This window comes from Pangasianodon hypophthalmus, chromosome 1, assembly GCF_027358585.1.
Source record: "Pangasianodon hypophthalmus isolate fPanHyp1 chromosome 1, fPanHyp1.pri, whole genome shotgun sequence".
NCBI lineage: Eukaryota > Metazoa > Chordata > Actinopteri > Siluriformes > Pangasiidae > Pangasianodon > Pangasianodon hypophthalmus.
In genome coordinates, this window is record NC_069710.1 from 17,788,810 (window position 1) to 17,816,616 (window position 27,807).

The 27,807-nt window shown below is 38.7% G+C and overlaps 3 protein-coding genes across 8 annotated transcripts in view; 1 reads left to right on the forward strand and 2 right to left on the reverse strand.

Annotated features, from left to right (window-relative positions):
• The window catches only part of cmtm8b (CKLF-like MARVEL transmembrane domain containing 8b), a 51,204-nt gene extending 44,552 nt beyond the window's left edge, over nt 1–6,652 (reverse strand). The window contains exons 1-2 of one of the 2 annotated variants that reach the window (XM_026926625.3): nt 6,563–6,641; nt 4,088–4,160 (exon numbers count right to left, since the gene is read on the reverse strand). The gene's annotated coding sequence lies outside the window, so the exon portion shown is untranslated. Of the gene's footprint in view, nt 1–4,087; nt 4,161–6,562 lie in introns of both variants that reach the window. The other variant, XM_034307834.2, reaches the window with a different exon arrangement.
• A 253-nt stretch (nt 6,653–6,905) lies between these two features.
• ctnnb1 (catenin (cadherin-associated protein), beta 1) lies at nt 6,906–18,376 on the forward strand. Of its 4 annotated transcripts, none has more exons than XM_026926471.3 (17): nt 6,906–7,080; nt 10,705–10,755; nt 11,087–11,311; nt 11,668–11,921; nt 12,103–12,341; nt 12,594–12,795; nt 12,919–13,063; nt 13,191–13,294; nt 13,398–13,427; nt 13,790–14,128; nt 14,233–14,391; nt 14,474–14,593; nt 14,831–14,981; nt 15,416–15,537; nt 15,784–15,844; nt 17,209–17,433; nt 17,611–18,376. In XM_026926471.3, the coding sequence occupies exons 2-16, from the start codon at nt 10,743–10,745 to the stop codon at nt 17,415–17,417; spliced, it is 2,373 nt and encodes a 790-aa protein (XP_026782272.1). In that variant the 5' UTR covers nt 6,906–7,080; nt 10,705–10,742; the 3' UTR covers nt 17,418–17,433; nt 17,611–18,376. The 4 variants fall into 4 exon arrangements, with proteins under 4 accessions (XP_026782272.1, XP_026782275.1, XP_026782274.1 ...); XM_026926472.3 differs by lacking the exon at nt 6,906–7,080 and adding an exon at nt 8,176–8,365; XM_026926474.3 differs by lacking the exon at nt 17,209–17,433.
• Nucleotides 18,377–18,924: 548 nt separating this feature from the next.
• The window catches only part of ulk4 (unc-51 like kinase 4), a 102,202-nt gene continuing 93,319 nt past the window's right edge, over nt 18,925–27,807 (reverse strand). For both annotated transcript variants that reach the window (XM_026926565.3, XM_026926564.3), the window contains exons 36-37: nt 20,305–20,390; nt 18,925–19,154 (exon numbers count right to left, since the gene is read on the reverse strand). In XM_026926565.3, the coding sequence (XP_026782366.3) occupies nt 19,034–19,154; nt 20,305–20,390 (207 nt within the window). In that variant the 3' untranslated portion in view covers nt 18,925–19,033. The remainder of the gene's footprint in view (nt 19,155–20,304; nt 20,391–27,807) is intronic.

Below are 27,807 nucleotides of genomic sequence, written 5' to 3' on the forward strand. Positions count from 1 at the left end.
CTAATGGCCCCCGCTGAGTCTGCAGTCCTGCTCCCACCGCTTCCCCGCAACAAGCTCATCGGCCCCAAATCAAACCATAGAAAATTGGGCTTAAAATATCAGGGAGCAGCCCCACAAAAACCCAAAAGCAGCATCTGTCGCCAGCTTACATGAAAGTTGAGCTCACAGGGGATAGTATGCACATCAGTGTTTCATATCAAACACACACTGTTTATTTAGGTTTGTGTTTATTTTTGCATCAGTGTTCGTTATTTTTAGCTGTGTAGAGTACCTGTGCGTGGAATACGGGAAATGAACGGCGTGGGTCTGCATATAGCTTGCGGTAAATCGATGTGAATTGTCTAAGAGAGGTGAGCAAAACATTCATTACTGCTGAATTCATTACTGCTGAATTATATGAATCATGCTGTTACTATGGCAGGCTCTTCTTCAGGATAGTACATTATTGCAGTAAGCTGATGTGTACAAAGCAGTATAGTTATATTTTACTAATTCAAAATGGCTTTCAGTTAGTATGCAGAATAGACTGGTATTCAGTTGATGCTTTGAAGAAGCCATGTTTTTTTTTTTGTTTTTTTTTTTAATAAAGATGTCAAAGCTTCAATACCTTTTATGTTACTAGGGGTGACAAATACAGCCAGTGTTTAACCAGAGCACAATTATAAGTGCAATGCATTTTACTGAGCAGTCAATCCCTCTGTGTGTTTCTCTTCACATTGGCAGAATCGTAGTGATAAGGTGAGGACGCAAAACAGACTGGCTCAGGTGGTGCTGCCTCCACTCCAAACACACACACACACACAGTCATTCTATCTATGCACATACATACACACTCACAAACAGAAATACACTAAGGTATGAGCAGCTGTCAGTCAACCTCTGCTCTGTACTTTGTCAGTCTCTGAAAAATGTATGTGATACTCAGCTGAAAGATTCTTAATACACAGGCACAATACTAGTATGAATTCATATACCTGCTAGTGGTAAAGATGATGTAAAATTTGGATAGGTTTGGATGAGAGAATGCAGAAAAAGACTACATATATTGAGGGGGAGGGGAGATAGTGAACGCCATTCTTGTGTCTGTGTGGAAAGAATCGCTGAATCCCCATGTATTGTTCAATCAGCTCGAGCTATTCTTCTTTCCTTTAGGCAGCTAGGGAAGCAGACAGACAAGACAAAAAACCAGACAGAAAAAAACAGACAAGCAGAAAGGTAGGTGGCAGATGTACAGTGAAGGCCATTTTTATATGAGACTTGCAAAATGAAAATCTAAAACTGCCCATAATCCGTAGCAATAGTGGAAAAAAAGCGATGCAGCAATAATAAAACGCACAGTTCAGAGCAGGGCAGCAAGTCAGATGGGTTGAGACCAAGGCTGAGTCATTACTACACTGAAACTAAAAGTAAAATTCTAGTAAAATATGTATAAATTAAAAAAAAGGCATCTATAATTCTGCTGAAATATTTTAATTGGTGCATGTGTGTGTATATAGAGTGTCCATATTTTTTATACCACCATAAAAGAAGGGGAGGGGTAATGCCATACAAAGAGAAGGTTCTTCATTGTGTAAAAATATAAACACAGATGAGCTGTGTCTTTGATTTGTTCATGCTTTTCACTCTGCACAGCAGGGATGTTCAGGAGGACGTGGCCTCTTTGCATTCGATGTAAATAGGAACCATGGACGCTGTGTGATGAGATTATATTCCTGCCGTTCCTGCTTTTTCTCTTCTTCTCCTGCCTTTTCTCTCCCCCTTTTTCAAAATAGTACATTTTCACTGCCATTATAATCTTTTTGCTGGCTTTGATTCATCTTTTTCGCTTCCCTCGCATAGCATGTGCCTCCCTGGACTGAATAGATGAGTAATGGTGTTTTGGATGTTACAGTGCAGATGAAGGATGCTTATTGTTTGCAGACAATCTAAGAGCCTGCCAGTCAGTGTTTGACTACTAGCTTATCATATTATACTACATGCACCACACCACCAAACAAAAACTTTAAGACAATCATTTGGATACATTTTTGTCTCCAAACGCACATTGCTGATAAAAGTTCATCCTCGTCTTTACAACTACTCACCATCCAGAAATACTGCAGTAAGACCTTAATATCAACGGTAATGAAAACAATTGATAACAGACACAAACTGTAATTATTCCAAGTAATTTATTTGCTGTGGTTATCTTATATATATATATCTTTATATATCTGTGTGTGTGTGTGTGTGTGTGTGTGTGTGAGTGTATAGAAGAATAAAATATACTGTACTTCATCGCATGTAAGAGATGTCAATTGAACCAAACTTATTAATACCTAGAAAATATTAACTGACTATATATACTCATTTTTTTATTAAACCAGCAAACTGAACTGTAACATTGTGGAATGTGAATATGAATGCACTTGTTATATATAACTCTACTACATACAGTGTTTCATATTTAGAATAAATCAGGTTACATACATCACTGTTATAAAAAAAAAACAACGTTTTGAGTTCAGCATTAGGTTAATAATAATAATAATAATAATATATAATTTATTATTATATTATATTATATTATATTATATTATATTATATTATATTATATTATATTATATTATAATAATAATAATAATAATAATAATAATAATAATAATTATTATTATTATTATTATTATTATTATTATCATTATTATTATTATACATTTACTGTTTTCAAAATAGTAAATAAAAACGGACAGCTGGACAATTTATCACTGTTAATTATTTAGCAGTGATTACTATATTTAATTTCTTGTTCTTATATAGGCAGGGTTGTCTACAGAAATATAAAAGAAATTGCAAAACATAAATGAATAAATAAAATAAATAAATAAATAAACATTCTAACAACGGACATTATCAAGTAAATTTGAGTAGATATTGTCTTAAATAAAAATACAACAAAGATCTAGTTTTAAATCATTTTGATTAATTAGTTTAAATTTAAATTACATCTGATCACTGTTGTCAAAATAGAAATCTTTAAGCTGACTGTCTGGCTAATTCTAAATGCTCTAGTGTTTTCTCTTTTGGAGTAACAATAGGCCGCGCTGCGTTGAGATGGAAAGCCCGAACTTTTATTCGGTATTAGGGATTTCTATGGCATCAACTGGGATAACAGCAGAGCCGATGAATGTGGAGGGGGTGGCTGACCAACTCTTTAATCTGAGTTTTTGAACCCTACAATGAAGTAGAACACAAAGGAGGCTGACCTGCGGTCGGATATTGTTGCCTGTGCAGCCTTACAAAGCAGAGGAACTTTGAAGGGAATTTTGAGTCGAGGTGCTCAAAAGAGGGTTTTGTATTTGTTTATACAAGTAAGATTACGCTTCAGTGTCTGGGAGTGGTTGGGTGTTTGGTGTGCTGTGGTGTCTATGAGTTAAATAGCTAAGCCTTTTAAACACAGAAAAGGATGTAGAACATGGCAATTTAATCAGTAAATTCAATTCAGACATTTATTTATTTCTTTATATATTTTAGTAAGAGAAATATTTATATGTTAGTTATATAAATAACTAAAATAAGGTTAAATGGAAATTACAGTATTTTTTATCAATCATGATAATATTGTTATGTATGTAAATGGTCTAAATGAATACAGTTAGTTATAAAGTAATTTTTGTTTTGTTTTGTTTCACATTTACAGAATAAATATATGCAAACTGAACATTATTATCACGTCTATGTCACATTTAAACCAAATATAAATATGATTGAAGAAAGTCAAGCAATTTTTTTCCACGGTCATCTCAATTACCAGGTGTTATTCAGAATTTCCAGAATTTATATTTCTGATTCTTTCACCCAATAAATTAAAAATAAAAATATTAAATATTTCAATCCCTTAGCATTTAAGGTTCAATATGGGTTGAAATGAATGGGAGATATGACCTTATAATATTCAGGTCCTCTATTTTAAAACCTAAACAACATTTTTATTATCATGTAAATGACAATAATTCTATTAGTGTAAATCATTTTTGCCCTGACTGTTACTGTAATTTTTCGGGATACGCCGGGATAAAATTACACCAATTTTTATTTTTTTTTTCCCTACCTCCGTATGTTGCTTCTGCATCTTGTGCTCAAACATGCATGCCACATGAAAGAGCCTCAGTCACTTCTTTATACTGCAATATCAAACAAACTGTATATTAGTAAGATCTATAAATCGTTATTTAATTTAAAAATGCACAAACATGACTAAGAGCATATGTGCCTGCTCCAAATAGCACAGTGCTGCGTGCCTGTTTACTCTGTGTGTTGGCATGGGCAATAATGCTGGCAAGACCTAGGCACTTTATGGAAGAGTCTGTGTCCTTTGCCAGACATTATTGTGGATGCCAGGATGTAGGTTCGAAACCTTTAGCTAAGTTGAGGTCAGGGTACACAATCGTGTGAGCACACAAGTGGGTTTTAGCTCGCCCCCTCCTTTCACGTACAGAGAAAGGTGCCCCTCCCCTCAGTACACTGCATCAATTCCACTTACTTCCCATGGGGAAAGTCTGCTTTTCACACAAACAAAATCCCACCACCACCACCTCTCACCACCTCATCTCTTTTGCTCAAATGTAAGCAAGGAACTCGATGCATCCCATTGCATCCTTGTGGGATGTGACCTCGCTTCGACTTTAGGTAAACTAGCACTCCTGGCTATGCATACGACCTTCTAGACGCCTCCTGAACCTACTGGGAGAAAAACAGCCTATGCATATGTAATCCTGTTTTGTATGTGCATGCATCTCTGAGCTTGCATCCTATTTCTTTGTCATAACTCATGTGATTTTTCCTACCGTATTGGGGGCGGGACACAGACTACAATGCTTTTCCACACATTTCCATCCTTTCTTTATCCACATGCCCTTAATATACAATATTTACCATACACTAACATTCCAAAACCTTTATTTATGTTTAAGAACATGAATGCCTTCTGAGTAGAGCAGGACTGCATTACGTACAGCTTTAGTCTTGCTCGTATGTTAATAAATGAGCAGTTAATGATTTCATGATGACATTCAGGGAGTCAATCTGTTAATATATTTCTATTGTGATTCATAATAAAATGGAAAGCAAAGCAATTAATAGTGTGTGTCATTATTATTATTATTTACTGTATGTTTTTTAACACAATATTTAACTGAGAAACAAAAATCCATCTTTATTTATGGATAACATATATCTTCTGCCAAAGTCCATTAAAAAAGCAGAACTGTAAGTAAGAACTGTTATTTAAACAAATGGTTCCATTCATTAACATGAATAATAATAATAATAATAATAATAGTTGTTGTTATTATTATTATTAATTATTATTATTATCATCATATTTTGTCAGATGTGTCCAGGTAGTACAATTCTGATCACTACTAATGTTTTAAAAATGACCTGAGAAATACTAAGACTTCCCTAAGGGAAATCTGTTTATGTCTAATGGTCCAATGTCTAATAGTTTAGTGATATAAAAATATAAATAAGTGTGATTTAAACATTTAGCCTGTTGAGACAATTTGCATTATAATTACTAAACCTGAGTAACTCAAATGAAAAGAAGGAAGAAAAAGTGACATTTATAAACACAGGTAATAAATGTGAAATCTACAGAAATTAATCTTTCTCTTAATATTAAAATCTAATTGTTTTGACTAAACAATTGTATAAACACACACAGCTATTATAAGCAGATGCCCATGTAAAGTAACAATACATTTTTAATTTACATGGACATCTGCTTGTATTAGTGTATTTATTCATAATTATAATAATAATTTGTGCATTTATTCATTTAGGCAATGAATTTTGGACATGACAGCATTATTCTAGTTAAATAACTATCTTAATGCTCAACACAGGAAGGTCTGATGAGATGAATTAAATAATTAAAAGGTATATATCTCTCAGCCACAAATACACAACTCTACCTCAGTCCAGCTCATGATATGAACACATGAACCTGTCTAGCTGTCAGGCTGCAGCAACAACATGAAGCCTTACTGACAGAGCAACCCTATGTAGGCTATGCAGCTAATTCTGTTAAGGATATGTCAGGATATATTACTTTTTTGTGTCTACGTTTGTTATTGTGAAATATTATAGTATTATTTTGCATAAAGGATCAGAACAAAATCAGCGTCCTGTTCCTGGATACTGGAGAAACAAGCTACAGGCTAACAGAACGCCATGGAAGGTAAATATAGCTACAGTCTGAGCTTTTGGCCATTTCCAGTCACTAAACAGAGCAGGGGACAATACAGCAAATTAATGCCAGGATTTAACGCATTATTAGACATGTTTCAGAATACAAAACTACATTAAACACCTTCCTGGTTAAATTTAACGTTATGTATCTTAGTCCACGGTTTTATGGACCTCAATGTATTGCTCTGGAAATATATATATATATATATATATATATATATATATATATAAATTCTTCACCGCCCCAACAGCTACCCCGCATCTGTTTTTAACAAACTTTTAAAAACCCACTGTTCTTCTGGCGAACAGACAGGTTTCAGTGGCACATACCCACCTATTCAGCCCTGAGTGTGACTGGGAGACGCGCTGCACTGTCTGCACTGGACCAGGCTGAAGACTTAATGAGGGGGTGCGTCCCTCCGCCGCACCACAGCTCACAGCACATGTGTTCCTACGCAAGTGTGAAGCAGGACTACGTCACTAGAAGATTTTACCCCAACGTTTATGTTTTTAAAAAAAATCATATGAGAAAAACATATTGGATTTGTCTTATTGTTAGGTGTTTTCTCCATTTTTACTCTACTCATCGTCAAAAAAATGAACAGAGCAGGATCTACTTTAATCAAGGCGACGGGATATCGTGGCCGCAGGAGTTTTTATAATGGCTCGCTCTAATGGTTTGACGCCATCTTACTTTGCTCGCTGCGGGAGAAGCTGGGATATTTTACCCCCTTTTTCCGCGGAGGAGGTGGAGTGTACTGCGGGTGGTTTGCACACGTTTTACCGGATTGTAGTGTAAATTGTTGACTGTAAACTGACGCCTGAGGAAGGAGTAGCCATCTTTTGTCGCAGGTATGTGTCGTTTCGTGATGTAAAGCGATAAATCTGTGTAAGGTCTCCGTTGTGTCGGTAAGTGAGCTAACGTTAGCCACCGACCCAGCTTGTGGTCAAGCCGATTTGTCCCGTGTGTGTGTGTGTGTGTGTCTGTGCTTGCAGCAGTGCGTTAGCTAAACGGCTAGCGGACTGAGTGTCCAGTTCAAATACGCGTCATTCATCCAAGTCTCTTAGCTTTTGACGGGGATTTTGTGTATGTAGTTATAATTAATGTGTGTTTAGTGATTAGCCGCACGGTTGTGTGTGTGTGTGTGTGTGTGTCCGAAGCCTGGCGAGCGGGTTTGCTGCTAGTTGGCTAACCAGGCTCTGTTTGGGAGCTTCTGGTGGTGAAGACGCAAATCCCTGCTGCTCCAAACGGGCTGTTATAATAAAGTCGGCTGGTCGGGTATATGTTTATGTAACCAGCCAGTATTTTATCACTGAGTAGGCAGTGGTGCTGACTGAACTGTTAAGCGTTAGGTGATAAGGGTGTGTTTATGTTACTTTGTGTCCCCGAGTCCCGCTTTGGGGTGAGAGGCGAGCGGCACCAGCTCCCCGCTTCCCTCCGCTCTCCCTCTCTCTCTCTCTCTTTCCTTCTCTCTCTCTCTTTCCTTCCCTCTCTCTCTGTGTCTCTCTCTCTCTCTTTCCTTCTCTCTCTCTCTCTCTCCAGCGACTTCACACACCGCTACATGATCACACGAACCGCCTTCTCTAATGTCGGGCCACAGCTTTCCGTGTGTGGTCATGTGGAGAGGCTTTTACAGGTTTGTTTTAGTTTTACTGAACCTAAATTTCTAAAGAGCTGCCCTAATCTTAATATGCAGCTTTGTGGGAATGTATCGGATGTAAAAAAAAAAAAAAGAAATCTGAATCTCTATATATATATATATATATATATATATATATATATATATATATAGACAATGTTACTAAAAAGAAAATATTCCCATTCCCACATACCCTCCCCCAGTTACAAACAAAGGGTTTGGAAGTGTAGTTTTGGCCGCTGTGGTTGCAGAGGAAGTCGAGGAGGAGCCTGAGTGTGAAACCTGACTCCGGGAGCTGAGGGTCCGGCTCTGCCTCTGCCTCGGCTTGCCTCTGACTCTGGCGGAAGGTGGACTCTCTCTCATTCCCTCTCTGGGAGCATTCACACTGGACAGAAACACACCACTAGATGCTTATTTTGCCTGCCGTGTGCGGGGACTGGTTAGGAAATAAGCGATCCCTTATTACTGTTAATACACTCCGACTTCATCAGCTGCAGGTCAGTAATCACGGCGTGTAGTAGGAGAGAGTGTGTGTGTGTGTGTGTGCTGGGTTAGCGCAACACTGTGAGCAAGTACAACTACACTGACTTTGGCTAGTTTCTTTGGTATTGTCGGGAAAATAAACCCTTTGAGTGGTGATTTAAATTCGTGCAGATTTGATAAATTTAGGGTCGTGTTCTTTCCCTACAATGTGCCCCTTTTAACTAAGCGCTTTGTATTTGTAGCTACAACAGTCCTGTATTATATAATTAGCTACCATTTTGATTTGAAAGTTAGCTATCGACAAATAACAAGACAAGGATCTTAGTGTTAAGCATTTCCTGTTGTGAGTTACTTGCCGATCCATGTCCATATACACTGGTGTTTTTGCAGTGTGTCCGGAGCTGAAGCATGTCTAATAACCTCAGCCTGGTTCTTCTACACTCCTTGGTGATATTTGTTTCAGACTTGTGCAAAGTGGCAGTGTCTGTGTGCCGGTTTGTATAACCATGGATGGTACTGATATTTAATCAGGGAATTTGAGGTACATGTCATAGCACATGGAAAACTAAACTGCGCTTGAAATGCTTGTGATTTAAAGTGACTTTTCTGATGCCAGTTTTAATAGCAGGTTGTTCCTGTACTTCAGTGCAAAACCAACTCTGTTATATTGAAATGAATCTCCACATTACTTTCACCGATTTAGTTTTTCCTGTTTATCTGGGTAGTTGGTGGTGGTGTCCCGCTTGTCCTCATCTAGTCTAACCTGTGTTGGAATCTGGGATCAGCGTCAAACTAGCAGACACCACAACAGTACGAGTGTAGCCTGTTGTTTTCACAGACCGTATGGTGGAACAGTTAACAAGGCCCTGGATTCATGACACTCAAGAGCAGTAAATCTTGGCTACAGATGGTTTCAGACAATTTGTCTGATGTGCCTAAGAATGTACCTAACAGTCTGTATTTTTACTTAATTTTTGCATTAATGATTCTCTACTATATACTGAGGCTGTGGAAGCGAGGTGGTACACAGACTGAGTAAAATGGACTAGTACTAAAAGACAGCAGTGCAGAGCTTAGCCCATGCTGACCAGTCAGCAGAAAATAACCATGTGAGTGGAAATTGATTTTTTTTCCTGTGTAGGTAGCTACAAGTACTTTCATGCTTTTTTTTTTTTTTTCCCTTGCAGCAGTGTGTTAACTGTGTTGCTAAAGAAAAAAAAGCATTAACTGCCGCTAAAAAACAAATGCTATTCTGCATCTTGCTTGTCCTGGAGTAAGAGGGTTGGTAAAGGCTGTATTTATTTTATTTTATTTTTTATTTTTGGCTGAAACCTCATTGCGTGCGAGTGTAAGTCATGCCACTCAGTGGGTAATGCCTCCATGCTGCTGACTATCGCCACAATTGATTCCAGATGTTGAAACCTGCAGGTTGAGCCATTTGCTGGCTGCTGTTTCCTCTCAGCAGCCCAGAACAGAGTAGTACTGTTATACACACTGCTCTAGCAAACACTGATACACTAATGGAAGAATGCTGTCGTCAGTGTAGCTAGATTAGACTAGCTTGGATGAGCTAGATTAGACAGGGCTGTAGTTTAACTCTTGCTGCTTGTTTAATCTGTTTACATTGGTGTGGTTGCTCTTTGGGTTGAATATTTCTATTGGAATGTACACATATATATATATATATATATATATATATGTATATATATATATATATATATAATTTGTTGGCTGTGTGTAACTTGACATGTTAAAGAGGAAGATTTTTCTTTGTATTTGCATAGAGAAGGCACATTTGGGGCTTATGTTATGGTAATTGTGTAGGAGGGAAGCAACACTGGACCCCTGTGGAGTATGTAACTGAATGCCATTGAGCTTCAGTAGGTGTTAACTGCTCTTTATGGGTAATAGGAAGTAAATGGCTTGAACACATTGACCCTGTAGGAGTTTAATGTTCTAGCAGGCACAAAATGGAGCTTGCCTAAGTGCTCAGCCCTTCCTTAATTAGTGATATGAACACGTCTGTCTCTTTCACTGTGGGACATGAGTTGTTTGGTTAGTTAGTTGATTGTTGCCCCTACATAAAAATATATAAAATTAGACAATGCCAGTTGTCATTGTCGGGTAATTAGACTGGAATTCTGAGATCACAAATGAACTTTCTGACCTGCTGTATTAATAAATCTAACTGTGCACAAAAAGGTAATTTCAGACACATTTTGATTCAGTTCCACCTTCTCTGAGCGTAAGCACACATGCTGATTTTTGCTACGAGTTGAGCAGGCAATAATGTTCCTGTCTGAATTAGTGCATCACCACTGAGTGTGAAATTAACTGTGCCTGTTTGTTTCAGATTAGAAAGCTGTGCTGGCGGCAGGCTGAGCGAGGAACATGGCGACCCAGTGTAAGTTTTTATGTCCAGCACCACCCAAAATTATTTTTCGAAATGTCACTGCATGTACTTTTGCTTATATGCAGTTAGATTTAGATTTTATCTGTAGTCCAATAATTAGTCTTGATGTGTAGTATGCACAAAATTAATTACACAAAAGCTTGATAGTATTCAGAATACACTGACTTATTAATTATTACTTATAGACTAATTTCCAAGCTGTTTGCATCACAGTAGACCTGTGGACTTGTTAATTACGATCACTAGTATTATAATCTGTTCATTTGGGGAAATTACAGACTGTCTGAATGTCGGCCTTGTGTGCTGCTCTTTCCATTTACAGCTGATCTGATGGAGCTTGACATGGCAATGGAGCCAGACCGTAAAGCTGCCGTTAGTAACTGGCAGCAGCAGTCCTACCTGGACTCAGGTATCCACTCTGGAGCAACCACCACTGCTCCCTCCCTCAGTGGTAAGGGCAATCCAGATGATGAGGATGTGGACAACCAGGTGCTGTATGAATGGGAGCAAGGATTCAACCAGAACTTCAGCCAAGACCAAGTGGCAGGTTTGTGTCTGTTTACTTTATTGGTGCGGATTAACCCTGAGGCAAGCACATGCCTGAGTGTAGCAGAATTTTACTTAATCTTGGATGAGTTGTTGAACCCTGCAAATAAATCAAGTTATTTTCTAGTGCTAAAATAGTTGGATAACTCAATGCTCATATCTTTGTTTGAAGCTCTCTGCAAGCTCTTTCTATTTTGCTAGCCTGTGTGCTTTTATGAATTTTTGTTACCGTGTATATATTTGCACTGCAGTGTTAAACAAATGTGTGCAATATGTTCTGTTATCACACAAAAACTAACACACACTCTTGTGTACAGCTATAGCTTATCCTTCATCTTGCCACTGTGCTTTCTGTAGACATTGATGGCCAGTATGCCATGACCAGAGCCCAGAGAGTGAGGGCAGCCATGTTTCCAGAAACACTCGATGAGGGCATGCAGATTCCTTCCACACAGTTTGACAGTGCAACCCCGACCAACGTGCAGCGCCTGGCTGAACCCTCACAGATGCTTAAGCATGCTGTGGTCAATCTCATCAACTATCAGGATGATGCAGAACTGGCTACACGTGCCATCCCAGAACTCACAAAGCTACTAAACGATGAGGATCAGGTACAATGCCTTTGTAATATAGTGTGTACTGTCATTTTGAGAGAAGGGAAATGCAATGTTATTTTCATCTGTTGTCATTAACGTAAAGATCATTAATAGTAATCATACATTCTGCTCCTAAATAATTGTGTTGATGCATAGTGTGAAACCACTGATTGTTTTCCTTCTCCTTGTTTTCCAGGTTGTGGTAAATAAGGCAGCAGTCATGGTGCATCAGCTCTCCAAGAAAGAGGCTTCACGCCATGCCATCATGCGCTCTCCTCAGATGGTGTCAGCCATCGTGAGGACCATGCAGAACACCAGTGATGTGGAGACAGCCCGATGCACAGCTGGCACCCTTCACAATCTCTCCCACCATAGAGAGGGGCTGCTTGCTATCTTCAAATCAGGGGGCATCCCAGCTCTCGTCAAAATGCTGGGGTTAGTCCTATAAGTCATCATGATCATACTTTTATACAGTTAGCATTTCTGGTGGTTGAGCCAAAAAAGGAACGCTGTTACCTTGTTTCAGTTATAAGCTTTAATTATGTCAGGTATAGACTGACATCAAAATCAAAGTGATTAAGTAAGAAAATGATTGATAGTCTGATCATGGTCTGGTGTTTTTGTGTAAAGGCTTATTTTTCCACAGTCTGGTTCCTGCTCTCATTATAAGTGATCTGTTTTCTTCAGCTCTCCAGTGGACTCTGTACTGTTCTATGCCATCACAACTCTCCACAACCTGCTGCTGCACCAGGAGGGAGCCAAAATGGCTGTGCGTCTGGCTGGAGGCTTACAGAAGATGGTGGCGTTGTTGAACAAAACCAATGTAAAATTCCTTGCCATCACAACAGACTGCCTTCAGATCCTGGCTTATGGCAATCAAGAAAGCAAGGTAAGAAGCATAATATGCTAAATGCATGTAAGTTGTTGGTTCTGCACCTTTCAAGTAGTATCAGTTTAGTGAGACATTATTTTGCTCCTTCTTGAGTGTCTCATGCTGTGTCTGCTCTGTTAGCTCATCATCCTGGCCAGCGGAGGCCCCCAGGCTTTGGTCAACATTATGAGGACATATACATATGAGAAGCTGCTGTGGACCACTAGCCGCGTGCTTAAAGTGCTGTCTGTATGTTCCAGTAACAAACCTGCTATTGTTGAGGCTGGTGAGTCAAACATTTTACAGAGGTTCTTTGACAGTTTACTTTAGGGTTACATGGACTAGATTTCATTTAAATACATTTTACCTTAGTTCTGTGCAGACCGATAACCTGATTTGCTTGTACTTTGCAGGTGGTATGCAGGCACTGGGTCTCCACCTTACAGATCCCAGCCAGCGTCTGGTTCAGAACTGTCTATGGACTCTCAGGAACCTGTCAGATGCTGCCACCAAACAGGTGAATGCCTCATGTTTTGTTTTTCCTCCACCTCTTTTACACTTTGCTCTATTCTTCCTACATGAGCGCTCTCTTTTTGTCTCCCCACTTTTCCATGGAGAAGACCTCCTTAGCTGAAGTAGATGTGATGCAGGTAACGGTCATTCCTGCCTTTATCTGTGGAGGGTCATGGGGTTGTAGTCAACACCTGACCTACCAAAAGTTAGGGTGTTGATCGTTAAAGGAAAACCATGATGAAATGAACGCATGAACAAATGCTACATGTGATTGTAATGCCTGCCACACATTTTACTCAGTGGTTGGCATAGTGGCAGAATGTTGTGGAGTAATTGTCCTTTATCTTGTGGTGCTTGTTGTGATAGGATTAAACCTCATGCAGTATTTCTAAAAATGTCACAAATAACCTTGACTGGTTTTGATTTGTGAGTTATCCTTTGTCAGTTTGCTTAGATCAGTTTCTAATGGAGTACTTCTTCTGTTGCTTTCCACCTACAGGAGGGCATGGAGGGCCTGTTGGGCACTCTGGTGCAGCTTTTAGGTTCTGATGACATCAATGTGGTGACCTGTGCTGCTGGCATACTGTCCAACCTCACCTGTAACAACTACAAGAACAAAATGATGGTGTGCCAGGTGGGTGGCATCGAGGCACTCGTGCGTACAGTCCTGCGTGCTGGAGACCGGGAGGATATTACTGAGCCTGCTATCTGTGCCCTTCGCCACCTCACCTCCAGACACCAGGATGCAGAAATGGCCCAGAATGCAGTACGGCTACACTATGGCCTGCCAGTGGTGGTTAAACTTCTCCACCCCCCTTCACATTGGCCTCTTATAAAGGTACGTTGTAACTCATTGTAGTCATTCACATCATTCTGCAGTTTTTTTCCCCTCATACTTCCGACAGACATAATTTTTTGAAAGCATACCCTCTTTGCTCCTAGGCTACGGTTGGTCTGATCCGTAATCTGGCTCTGTGCCCTGCCAACCATGCACCTCTTAGAGAACAAGGTGCCATCCCTCGATTGGTCCAGCTGCTTGTCAGAGCCCACCAAGACACTCAGAGACGTACTTCCATGGGAGGTACACAGCAACAGTTTGTGGTGAGTCCTGTGGCTTATTGCTCAGTAGGAGTAGAGAAAAGAGGAGAATGTGTGTTTCTGCTCACTGTCTGCTTTTTTGCAGGAGGGAGTTCGTATGGAGGAGATTGTAGAGGGCTGCACCGGAGCACTGCACATTCTTGCAAGAGATATTCATAACAGGATCGTCATCAGAGGACTCAACACCATTCCACTCTTTGTCCAGGTTAGTTGCATCTCTCTCATGCTGGTTCAGGTGTGCCCATAGCAGAGCTCATGCTTGATTTAAATCTGTTGAAACATGGCGTATGTCTGAGGTTCAGCTCACTTTCTAGGTAAATTATATAATTTTGAAGTGTAATTTTGAGATGTAGTATTGTAAGACAGATGAAAACTTTCAGGTATTTTAGATTTGTATTAGCTTATTCTGCAATAATCCTTACCTTGTTTGTACTCCCACTAGCTGCTGTACTCCCCCATTGAGAACATCCAGCGTGTAGCTGCTGGGGTCCTGTGTGAGTTAGCCCAGGATAAGGAGGCGGCTGAGGCCATTGAAGCAGAGGGAGCAACTGCACCACTCACAGAGCTGCTTCACTCCCGAAATGAAGGCGTTGGTGAGCATCTTAGTTTTTAATCATGCTAATTAATTTAGTCTGTGCCTGTGAACAAACTATCAAGCCAGACTTTGACATTGTCTACTTCTAGTTGCCAGCTGACAGCAGGAAATTAGAGGTTAGACTTGTTCAATTCCACAAACAGTTAAGATTCAGACCTCAGTCTGCATATCAGCCACCAACTTGTCCACAATTGTAGCACTGGGCATAATTGAGTTTAATTGTGTAAACACATACAGGTACTCTTTGCCTCTGTGCCCTAAAATATGAGCATTTTATACAAATACTGTTAAATATACTGTTGCTGTGTTTAAGTTTAGTTGTATAGTAAACATGGAAAAAGTATGTCTAATTTGCATATATGTGTATGAAACTGGCTAGGCTAAGCTGTGTGCTTGTCTGACTGTACTGATGGCACTATCTCTCCTCCACAGCCACATATGCTGCAGCAGTGCTGTTCCGCATGTCAGAGGATAAACCCCAGGACTATAAGAAGAGACTGTCTGTGGAGCTCACCAGCTCCCTGTTCAGGACTGAGCCCATGACCTGGAACGAGGTAGAGCAGCTCATCCCAGATAAACTCTGTCCAAATCCCCATGCAAGATTATCACCGTAAAATGAATCCCGGGTCAAAGCCCACACACCATAGATTCTGACAGGGACATTGAAACGGACATGATTGATGTGGAGTAATTTTCTAGGATTTCACACGTAGCTCGGGACAGTTGAAGCATAGTGTTATTTATCCAAAAATACTCAAATATAAAAGTTGATATTGAGCTAATCTTCTCATTCCCTCCAGACTGGAGACCTGGGTCTGGATATCGGAGCACAAGGAGAGCCTCTTGGCTACAGACCGGATGGTGAGTATACAGCATTTTTTCCAAAATCGTCTTTTCCACTGTAGGGCCAACCTCTCCTGAGCAAGGAGAGAATCCGTTCGATTGGAATTTTCACAAGAGCATGGTTAAGTTTGGAAGGCTTGAAATAGCACTCAGCATGTTTTTTTTGTGGCTTGATATTGGTATTCTCACTTTCTCTTAGACTTTTATTAATTAATCTCAGCTAGAGCAATTAAATTCAAGAGCAGTTAAAAAGGATAGAAATGAAAATGTTTTCTAGACTAAGCACATCACTCTTAAATACTGTTTTTACTATAAATGATGACTAATAGACCCCAATCATTCAGCTATTCAGATTAATACTGCCTCATAAGGTTGCCTATATACTGCCACTTCCGTTAAGGTGATCTGTGTGAATTAACTCAGCTTGATGGAAGTCAGATAAATGTGCATTGTGGACCTATAATGGCTGCCTTATTAGTGTGTAGTGTCAGTGTGGTGGTGATGCTCACAAATAAGTCTCTTGCACTTTGCAATAAACTCAATCACTTCTTAATACTTAGTGCCCAGTCCACTCTAATGTTACCACTGAAAGCATTTCTATTATACTTGGAGTAGGTATTAAAACCCTCATTTCACCTTTTTTATATTAATGTCAAATTATCACAAGTCGTACAGGAAATTTCAGATTTCATTTCAATGTCCCCTTCAAAACTGATCTAAACTGAGTTTATCAAAACTGAGTGTTCTGTATTGTACCTTTTACATTGTTTCTAAACCTATCCAACAGATAGCAGGGTCACGCTCACATTAGGTGATTGGTCAATGGCTTAATTTTCCTTTACTAAATCCATTAATTATTTTAATGACATTGCATTTAGCAATACTGTTACATGGCTGAATATAGACTATTTGCAGCAATTTGTAGTGTTATTCCCTTGGTTAAGATTTCTTGATATTGATACAATATTTTCAAACGCACTAGCATGGTTTCCTCATAAGGTTATTGTATCAACTACCACTTATTTATTAGGAACATGTGACGGTCACGTGAGAAACTGTTGTAACTGTAGTTTCTAGTTTTGATTGAGCAGTGCACAACATGGAAACATGTGCCAGCACAGAACTCCACGATGCGGCAGCTGTAACCATTCGGCCCTACAGTGGAAAAGTGGCTAAAAATAACCTTTTCTCAGCATAGGTGTTTGCATGCTCTAACTAGCTACCTTGAGTGTGGCAGCTTGCACCTGCTGAACACGGGCTTACACGTCTTGGAACACAGAGGGTTTGCTGTTGTGAGCTGCCTGTTTAATATGCTTCTTCTAACCTAGTTGTTTGCGCTCCCCCTTCCCTACACTCCCTTTCCACACTTCCCCTGTCCACAGACCCCAGCTACCGCTCCTACCACCCTGGAGGGTATGGGCAAGATGCCATGGGCATGGACCCCATGATGGAGCATGATATGGGTGGGCACCATCCTGGCACAGACTACCCTGTGGATGGCCTGCCTGACCTTGGGCACACCCAGGACCTGATGGATGGCCTTCCCCCAGGCGATAGCAATCAGCTCGCTTGGTTTGATACTGATCTGTAAATAAAGAACTTTTTAGGTGAGGCACTAATGCACCCAAACATGTTTTCACTGTGAACGGCTGTTTGGGTTTGGTCACTGCTTAAGCATCATGATGCAAGGCATGGTGTTAGCACAACTAATCTGAATGTGAAGTTATGGCACTCATACATGAGTGCGGTTCCTGACTAATAGCAGTGTTTCTTTTATCCCATAGCTGTATTGTCTGATCTGAACGAACCTGCATTGTGATTTGGCCTGAAGAGTTGCTGAGCGGTCTCAAGAGAGTGGGCTAGTTTCTCTGGAAGTGCCTGACACTAATACAAGCTGAGTTTCCTATGGGAACACGAGCAAGTAAATTTTTTTTGTCCTGGTCCTCACTGTTGGGAGTTTTAACCGCAAAGGAGTTTTGGTGGGCGGGTTACTCAAAGAAAGCTCAAGAAGTGGATCATAAAATGGAATTTTAAACCTTAGCCTTGCCTGTAATTTTTTTTTTTTTACATTACTTTTTTTTTTTTTCCTTTTTTTTTTTTTTTTTTTTTTTAAAAAGATTCAGTAGTCTAATGGTACTTAATTAGCTTGCTTTGACACTTGTCTTTTATTTTGCAGTAATTTTTGTATTCTTTTCAAATCTCTTGCATAGTGTTAAATTATAGTGGTTATCCTCCATCAATTAAGATTTTATCAAGTTTATGGTGTAGAACACTAATTGAATTGTATTCTGATCAAGTGTAACATTGTGTAGCTTTTGTAAAAAACCAAGAATGGAAGAAATGGTCCAAAACCCAGCTTTTTTTGCTTTAACAAGATCACTGTTTCCGGTGTCGCAAAAGGGTCTGCAATGGAGGGGGGCAGTTCTTTAAGTTCTCTTTTTTGATGGTAGCTGTAGGAGGTTTTGAAATGAACCCCTTATTATTGTAGCCTGCTGTGTTTATTGGAGACATGGTTATGATGTGGCTAAATAAAATAATGGACAAACTTCATTTCACTTGTCTATTTTAGTGTGAATGTAAGTCCTGTGTACAAGCTATCATGAATTTGGGCTATTTTTCATGAAATGTTTTATCCATTGTTTCACAGCTGCTCAATTTGACGAACGAGTGAATTTATCTTGCTAAAATGCATATAAAAAGCCTTTATGTAAACTGATGTCAGTTTTTTTTATAGGTATATGCAGTCAATAGTAACCTGCATATGCTTAAATTATAAATGTGAACCATTATTAGAATGAATTGAAAATGTAATTCAAAAGTTAAGTCTCTATAACCCTTGTCCTTGAGAACCCCTGTCCAGATTTTTTTTTTCTGCTTTAACAGACCAGATTCAAATAACCAGCTAACTAACCACCCTTGTTGAGTTGAAGTGGGTGTGTTAGAGCAGTGAAAACAACAACAAAAAAATGCAGGATAGGGGGTTCTGCAAGACTGGGGATGGGAAGGGTACAGAAACTATACATGGATTTGCTAACTGGGCGGGGGGAAAAAAGCTCAGACAATAATATGGCTGAATTGATTCAGTGACAATATTAATTTAATATGCTAAGCATTTGGAAAAGCAAGTGCTTTATAATTTATTTACACAATGAACGGTACACATTACAATGAAATGTTTACAGCACTAAAAAAGACATACAAAATAAGTTACATTAAGTGCATTGGGAGTGAAGCTTCACTAGTGCTCTTGGTTTCTGTCCCATTTTGGTATGTGACTCCTTTCAAAATCTCAGCAGCTAGTGACCCGACTGCAGTGTCCGGATGAGACCTAGGAAATGACAGCATTGAGTTCAGATGAAAGGGATTCTACTAAACAGCTAATAAAGAAAAGATCTGTATTCATTAACCCTATTGGCAGACTAGGGTGCCCAAGGATAAAGTTGGACAAACTGGCCCTGTGTGATCTAAAGACAGGTTTTTTGCTTACATATAATACATTACATGCAACCGCACCATTTCACTGTTACAAGAATATTTACATTGAGCCAAACCTCATGAATGTCAGCTGAAAGTTGTATGAATGTGATAATTGTAATACTGCCAAGCAAAGGCCTATTTAAAAGATGCATGTTGTCCCTCTGTATTATTGATGCAGTGTGGGTTTAAAAATTCTGCATGAAGTCGTCATACTCAAAAGTAATACATAACTGGTGCTCCTCGTAGTAGCTTTCAGACAGAAATATTTACTGCATGTTTACATTTCACCTGGCAAAAATTAACAATCATACAGACCAAGTCCAATGAGAACAAACTAAATGTTGAAGCATCCAGTTCAGCATTTAGTTAATCATCAGACAGTGACAACTGCCCTTTTGCACATGTGAGCTCACAGATGCACACTATTGGCTAGTGTAGCTCTGACAGGGGAGGAGTAAAGCTGTCTCACCCACCCAGAGAGCATGGCCAGTTTTGCTCTCTGGAACTCCTGGCATTGTCAGGATTTGAACTTATTGTCTGATGATAGGGTGAATGCTTCTCTGTTGCATCACTTGGGAGCCTGAACATGACATTAAATCAATGAGGAGTTTTATTTACATACTTGCTGGAGCACAAGTCATTCTTCATTAACAGTGACTGGTGCTGACAGAGTACCTATAATATAATGCAGTGCAGATTACTACCTCTTTTCAACTAAAGCATGGCTGGACAACTTCAAAAGGATAGTTTTTTTCATTTTAGCAGGGGAAAGGGTGGGGGGATGGAGGGGGCCAAGAGCGTCTCAAACAATAGGCCTGTATCAATCTCTGGGAGAGGCAACAGCTCAAGGAAGCCCTCATCACACAAGTGTGCCTCGGCCTCTGACAAAATATGGATCAAAGCACGAGTTCTCTCTGAGAAACTAAAGCAGTGGCCATAAAGGGGGCTGAAGCACTGGAAGGTGGAGAAGAAAAAAACCTTGTTTCTCTGTGCTACCTCACCTGTTACCACGGGCCAGTTTTCGGAGCACATGCACCAGGCTCTGACCTCCTTCTGTTCCCCAGCCTGCGCTGTCTACTGCACCCATCTGTGTGGGAAGAGAGTCACAAAGAGTAACTTAGGGTCTGTTTCTATCACATATGTCTGGTGACCTGACAAAACCCTTTACATGGTTAATCTTTGACATTTTCTACTATGTAAAGTTTTAAAAACTACCTGAACTTAAATATGGACCTCAACCACAAGTAAAGTTCTAGCATTTTAAAATCTGGTTACTCCCTAAAGTGAAAAGAGAGAAAATTGCATTTAAAGACTGAGATTCCTTTCCAATTCTACTGAAAGACACTTACACAGATCATCTAAAACCAACTGCTATATAATTGATTTAATTTTTATTTAAGCTGTAATAAATAAAATATAAAATAATTGTGACCATGAAACTTATGTCTATCTTTAAACCTGCCTTTTTGCAGCCACATCAACCTAACATCATCTTGGCAGGAAAATAGCTGATTGGCAGGCCTAATATTAATCAGTGATGACTATCTTCTGAAAATCCCTCAGTGGAATCCTCTGACTATGCCTTAGCTTAGTGACCTGAGCACTACATCCAATGCAATGTCTGATTTATTCCTCAGACACAGAACTGACGGACTGGAGCACTAGGCTGTGCGTGTGTTACGTGGAACATTATCAGTATATTGTTACCACATAACAAAAGAATGATGAAAACACCATTAAATCAACAGCTGTACACATCAGAGAAAATGGACATTTTTTTCTTTCAGAATTTTTCTGTACTATCATAAATGCACGTGTGTGTGTGTGTGCGTGCAAAACACATTAATAAGTCAATATAGGAACTTGAGCAGTAATTAATGGGTAATTAGAGCTCATGACAGTGCAGAGGCTTTGTGGCTTTGATCTCTGATGTCATCACCCGAGCCTGCCTCACGAAGCACCTGTTACTAGGCAACAGTGTTATGGACCTGGGGGAGATACGCAGCTTCGACTTCTTCCTGTCCTCAATACCACTCAAAACCCTTCTTTTCTAAAACAGTACACAACTCTTACTGCATTCGCTCATCTCTGGCATAATCTACAACATATGCACACTGTTGCTCTCAGTATTAATCACGTTATTTTCCTGCGTGCACATGCTGCATCATTATTTATCATGCATAAGACATAAACTAATATAACTCAAAAATGGATATTCTGTGTTAGCAATTGGATCTGACTCATAAGACAGATCATTCACTTTCAGTGACCACTTTATCTTGATCAGAGTGATGGTGAAGCCAGAGCCTATCTCAGGAACACTGGGTGTGAGGCAGCATGCATGTTTTTGGGAAGTGGGAGGAAACCAGGAAACCCGCAGGAAGCACAGGCACATAAAAATCACATTCACACACACACACACACACACACACACACACACACACACACACACACACACACACACACACACACACACCTGAGCTCAGGATTGAACCCTGGAGCTGTGAGATGGTAACAATACTGGCTGCACCACTGAGCCATAAGACAAAATTTCCACTGTATGCTCTATTATTAATTATCATGACTTGCTTGAGTAGCAACTTGAGCACAGTAGCAAACACCTCATGGTAAAAGTGCATGTATTGTAGCCTGTTATGTATTCGTTAAGAAAAGAAAGTGACACAAACACTACAGATTATACTCATAACATCTGAATCAGAATAATTTTGAGAATTTAGAATATATTAGATAATGTACAGAGAAAACAGTTTACTGTAAAACTATTTACTTCTATTGTGAAGCATTTGAGATATGAAGCTTCTACAACTAGCAAGTGGAACAGAGTTAATAATAACAGCTTTCCAGCAACTGACTGCAAAGCACTGATCAGGGAGAGTCATAGAGTGGAAAATGAGGAAAATATACCACTTTGTGTTGTATACTTGCAGGCCCAATACTGGGGAAGAAAAATAGAGAGTAAAGGCATATCGAGTGAGAAGCATATTGAACTGGCAAACACACTATCAAAAGCTCAGAAGGGGGACTGAAGTCAACATGTATAGATTGGCTAAGCTGCTTTTTCAGAAAAAAAAAAAATTGCAAAAAGAAAAGAATTACTCTCCCAGTGACATCCTTCACACACACAAAAACAAACCTGTAACACATTTATACAGTAGATTTCATAGATTGCCCACTTCAGAACTTTCTGACACATGTATTAGAGGATCTGCTATTGGCGCATGACCAAGTATAACATGAAGACAGAGACAAGAGGATCTGGACACAGACCCGGTCACTTGTGCACGTGCTTACAGAAACACAGAGCAGTACAAGCAGAGTGGATTTGAAATAAGCTGCTTATAAGAAGACAAAGGCTAAATCCCAGTGTTGAAGGTAATGTAATGTACCCAGATGACAAGCTAGAAATATGGTTTGCAACATGGAATTATACACCTATGCAACTTTATTTAACCACTCCATATCCCTGGCAGCTGCATCAAAGCTCAAATCTTTTATTTTTGTGAACTTCAATATTCTCAATCTGGGGTTCTTAAACTATTGCCTCCTTAGTACAGAACTTTTTCCACTAACTTTATATAACCTGTCTATTCTTGAACTTTTGTGACCAAACACATTAGGGCCAAGTTGACATTATTTATAGAGCTACTTGTGTAGTTTAATAATACTGTTTGTTGTTTAATAAAGAAAAATGTATAACTGATGATGCAGTGAAGTTTTTTTTTTTTTTGTTAAGAAACATTTATTTAACATTCGTGGATGTAGTCTCAAGTGTCAGCGCATTGAAACAGTCATGCTGCTCCCCAGTACAGGAAAGTCTTCAGGACAAAGGAGTTTACACTTTCTGGTTTCATGGTAAAATAACAAGCTGCATTTTTTGAGAGAGAGAGAGAGAGAGAGAGAGATGCTGGTGAGGGAATGACTGTTTACTGTGGCTATACTGTACGTGATAGCAGGAACTAACTTGTCTCTCAGACATTCCACAACATTAAATCTTGACTATAACACATTAAAATGTGTGATGGGTCATTCAGTAATAAATTAAACATTGTAATCACTTGCAAATCGCTGTGGTATAAGCAGAATAACGCTCTAGACCATGCTGTTAGATGAAAATAATGCCGTTTGGGGTGGTAACAGCACTCCGCTTCTCATCATGCCGTACCACCATTTTGCGTGTCATGCTTGCGCAGGGGCCATGCTACCTTATTTTATTTTCATATAAGTACATAGTTTGTCCTGTGTTATTCCTTACATAATAAATATAATAACTTTGATAATGGCTGGTTGTGATTTCTACCACAGCTATGCTTCACAGACCCCACTTTGAGAATAACTGCTCTGAAATAACTCAGCAAGGGAGTTCCAGCTGTTGCAATGCTTGTTATGTTTCTTATTCTAGTTATTAAGAAATGTCTGATATTAACATGACCAAACTTCTACCAAATATTACTAAGCTCCTACAGGATTTGAACATACGCTGGTTAAGTTCGGTAGAAAACCTGATGGAGATGGTACTAGGACCTGAATTACATCAGATAGTAGAAATTAACCTGTATACTTAACCCTCTGTGTCTCTCTCATGCTCACTCTTATCACAGTGATACACTACAAATGAGTGACTCATATAAGCAGTTCAGATATTCCATTACACAGTTCTCGTTTCTCTGACCAGTAATGACCTTAATCATTTTCCATACTGTTTCAAGACGAAATGAATTTGAAGTGAGCGCAGTGATCATATGATAACACTTCATACAGCGCATTGAAGCCAGTGCTAGAAGGCTGGCATGACATTTAATTAACTTGTTGGCATTTGTCTCTTGCTCACTCGCGTGTGGATGTGGTATGGACACACACCACTTCATTTTCCGATTTAACAACACTGGCATCTGTCATAATATAATGGATTGTTGTTTTTTGAAGGCATATATGAAATGTATGAGCCAGCTGAGGAAAAAGTATCTTGTTCCAAAAGTAAAAAATCTTTATGGAAAACAAGTCAAAGTTTCATAATGTTCTAAGCAAAAATGGTAGAACCCAAAGGAAATCATGCAAGAATAAATATACAGCTAGTGTTCTCTTGGGTTCTGCAGTTACGAACACCAAGTATCATCTCATAATTTCAAATTAAACCACAGGGATTACTTGCAGCGTTCTGCTACCATATTAAATGGAGGTATTGTTGCATCCCAGACTTGAAATCGGCCTCACTCCCTCCACTTGCTTTGAAATGCTGTTTTAAAACAGGTCCAACATGTACTGGATCTATTTCTCATATTATGAGGCAATTAGTGAGCTCTTTGATGGCTTGATAAAAAACAGGCATAAATAGATTTTACAGCATGACAATTAATGAATACTAATTAAAAGGGCTTTGTTGATGGCTGGATTGAGAGGAGGATGAGTGAGTCTGGTTTTCTATTGCTTAATTGAAACCCTTTGTCACTTGTGCACTCGCGTGTGGATAAGTGCTCTGTGTCATTTAGGGAAAGAGAGGAAAATACAAATTGATTTGCATGATTTGCATAAATGTAATGCTGATTTGCATAGGCTGTAACATGTGTCAGATCCATACAAGTTAATGAACCATATCTCAAAAGTAGAGAAAAAAAAAACAAAAGAATTCAGCTTGTTTGGGTAAATTTGGGAAGAACACTGTCTGATAAAGCAAGTTGAAAATATCAGAACATTTAGATTAAGCTGCAACATGGATACAAGTGAACTAATGATAAGAAATGTCTGATTTTAAGAAGGTCTATTCAGAAAACACCAATGCTATATATGACAGTGCAGCCGATATGTGAACAATGACACAAATACTAGTGATTATTATAAAGTTAACACAGCAAATTTCCTGCCCTAGAGTTGTCCTAGATGTGATGGGCGATATTGTCTTATCTCCAAGCCAATTTACCAAAATCTGCCTTTCCAATCTTACCTCGCAATATCAGTTAAGGTCTTTGGAAATTCAGGCAAGTGAAGTTTATTTGACATTGGTGATATGCTTGACAGAGCGTGTTCTTGAAGAGATGCTTTTCCTACAGGGTGGATAAGCTGATGGTTATAGGTATCATGAGAAAATGTTATCAGCCTCCTGCATTTATTCCTGCTAATATTACTATTATTATTATTCATATTTCTCCCACCTGATCCAGCCTTCTGCAACTGACCTGTAATCTTATCACCAGGCTCAGAGATATGTTTTTAATGCTGATGACAGAGGTCTCTGTGCCTAATATACTTCAGATGATTGAGGAATTCACTCAGCAGTCTGGATGTAAGAATCATGTACACAAACCTGAAGCTCTCGCACTGCCTGGCCTTTATGTCACCTGAATTTACACCTGCATAGTATTTCAGCAAATGATTAGTGTAAACTTAAACTTAGCCAAGAGTTTACAGCACTTACATTGACTTAATAATAATAACAATAATAATAATAATAATAACAATAATAATAATAATAATAATAACAACAATAATAATAATAATAATAATAATTATTATTATTATTATCATCAGTAAATTATCTGGCCTACAATTCCAGGTACTAGCTGACTGCTGACTCTACAGGCCTAGCTTACTTGAAAGTTCCAATCCTTCAGGTTGGGTAGAAAGCACCAGATTCCTGGTGCTCTTCTACTTTTATCACTATTATGTCTCTTTATTAATAGCCAGTTGTTATTTGATATAAAAAACAACCTCAAAATCTTTATCTCTATCAGAGCTTGGCAGAATATTACTAGCTTTGAAAACTAGTTATCATTCTTTCAAAGCCCTGTTCAAAAAACCCAATATTCCCCCCTGGAGTTTCAAAAAAAAAAAAATTTAAACATGCTTTGAGAGAATAAAATTAGTTAATCATCTTATATGCAGAGAGTTACATATTATTATTATTTCATCACATTCAATCCAAAATTTTCTCTGTTCAAAGCTTTTTATCTTTTATTAGTTTGTCATTTCCTAGAGACAAAATTAAACCTTTCTGTGACTGATCCATAATAAGTTCTATTGAAACCTTTTTCTAACAGAGCAAAAAGTTTTTATTCAAGGCTCTTCTCTCAACTCTCATTAATTTGACAAGGATTTAATCTTTTAAGAAATAGATATTAGTTATCCTCTTGATAGTCAGTATAAAATATTTCACACACAATTATTACAGCCTCAGGGAAGCTAAATCTGTGATTGCATGAGGTCATTGTTGGCTGTATAAATAGTTGGTGATTTTCAGATTTCTGCATGCAGGTCACCAGAATTTGATCACTTTTTCATTTCTTTTTTCAACTGAAATCATCAACTTTAGTAAAGTTTATGTTAGCTTTATTCTCAGAAATTTCAAGGTTGATGTCCTTCCCACATTATCAAAACTATGCATTCATGTTTGAACAGTCATGCAAACTTGAGGTTTTTACTTTTATGCTGAGCTAGCTGACGATCGTGAGGAGGGTTGCCAGGTTTCAGCAAAATTACCATCCTAACCACAACTGAAACACTACACAAAGACTTGAAACTAGCTCAAAATGTTCGAGCATAGGAAAAGGTAGAAGTATTTTTCTTCTTTTCAAGACAAACAAGTAAACATTTCTAATTTGCAGTGTATGTCTGCAGTACATGGACATTCTACATAGAACCTGGCCACCCTGCTCACCGAGCTTAAAAAAAGAGCAAGGTCATTAACATGATACTAATTGGAGATGAACACTTTGGTTTTAGCCTAAGTGCCTTGCTGTGCTCCAAAATAAAACCATAATTCTACCATATTTCTGTATAAACAAAAGATATATGCTTACATGCTGTATTTGAGCCGCTGCTCCATATAGCTCATGCGAATTGCACACTGTGACAAAACTGCATATCTCTGAGGGGCTCTCCACAAAAATAATCATTCCATTTTTTTTTTTTTAAATATTGTTGTACATACAACATTCATCGCAATCGTGTTTTTCATCATTCTTAAATGATCTTTCTCTAATGTTATTAATAGAAAATATTCTTAGAAAATCACATGGACATTATAATGAAATGCTGCTTAAAGGACCCCATTTTGACTCGTAGCATCACTGCATCCCAGTTTTATAATAGATTTATGATCTTTCTGGAATGTAACAAACCCATAAACTAAAGTAAACCTGATAAAAATATTATTAGATGGCTACTGTTGTCAGCTGAGCCTAAATAACAGTTTCTTGATTTGGGAAAGACATTGCTGTTTTGAAACATAGTTAGCTTGCTTACTCATCTTACTCAGCATCTTCCACTACAAACCATGTATCATATTTAAATCCAGATACAAGTATTTTGAGCACTAATCAGATACAGATACAAATAAATATAATGGCATTACATTACACTCCTACTAGAAGGCAAACTAGCAAGTGTAGCTGACTGTGGTTATTCATATTTGGTATGTTTGTGTTTGCATGGCTGAACATTTCCAGTTCTTCTATCTTGCATCATAATGCATGTTCTTTTGTTTTAAACAT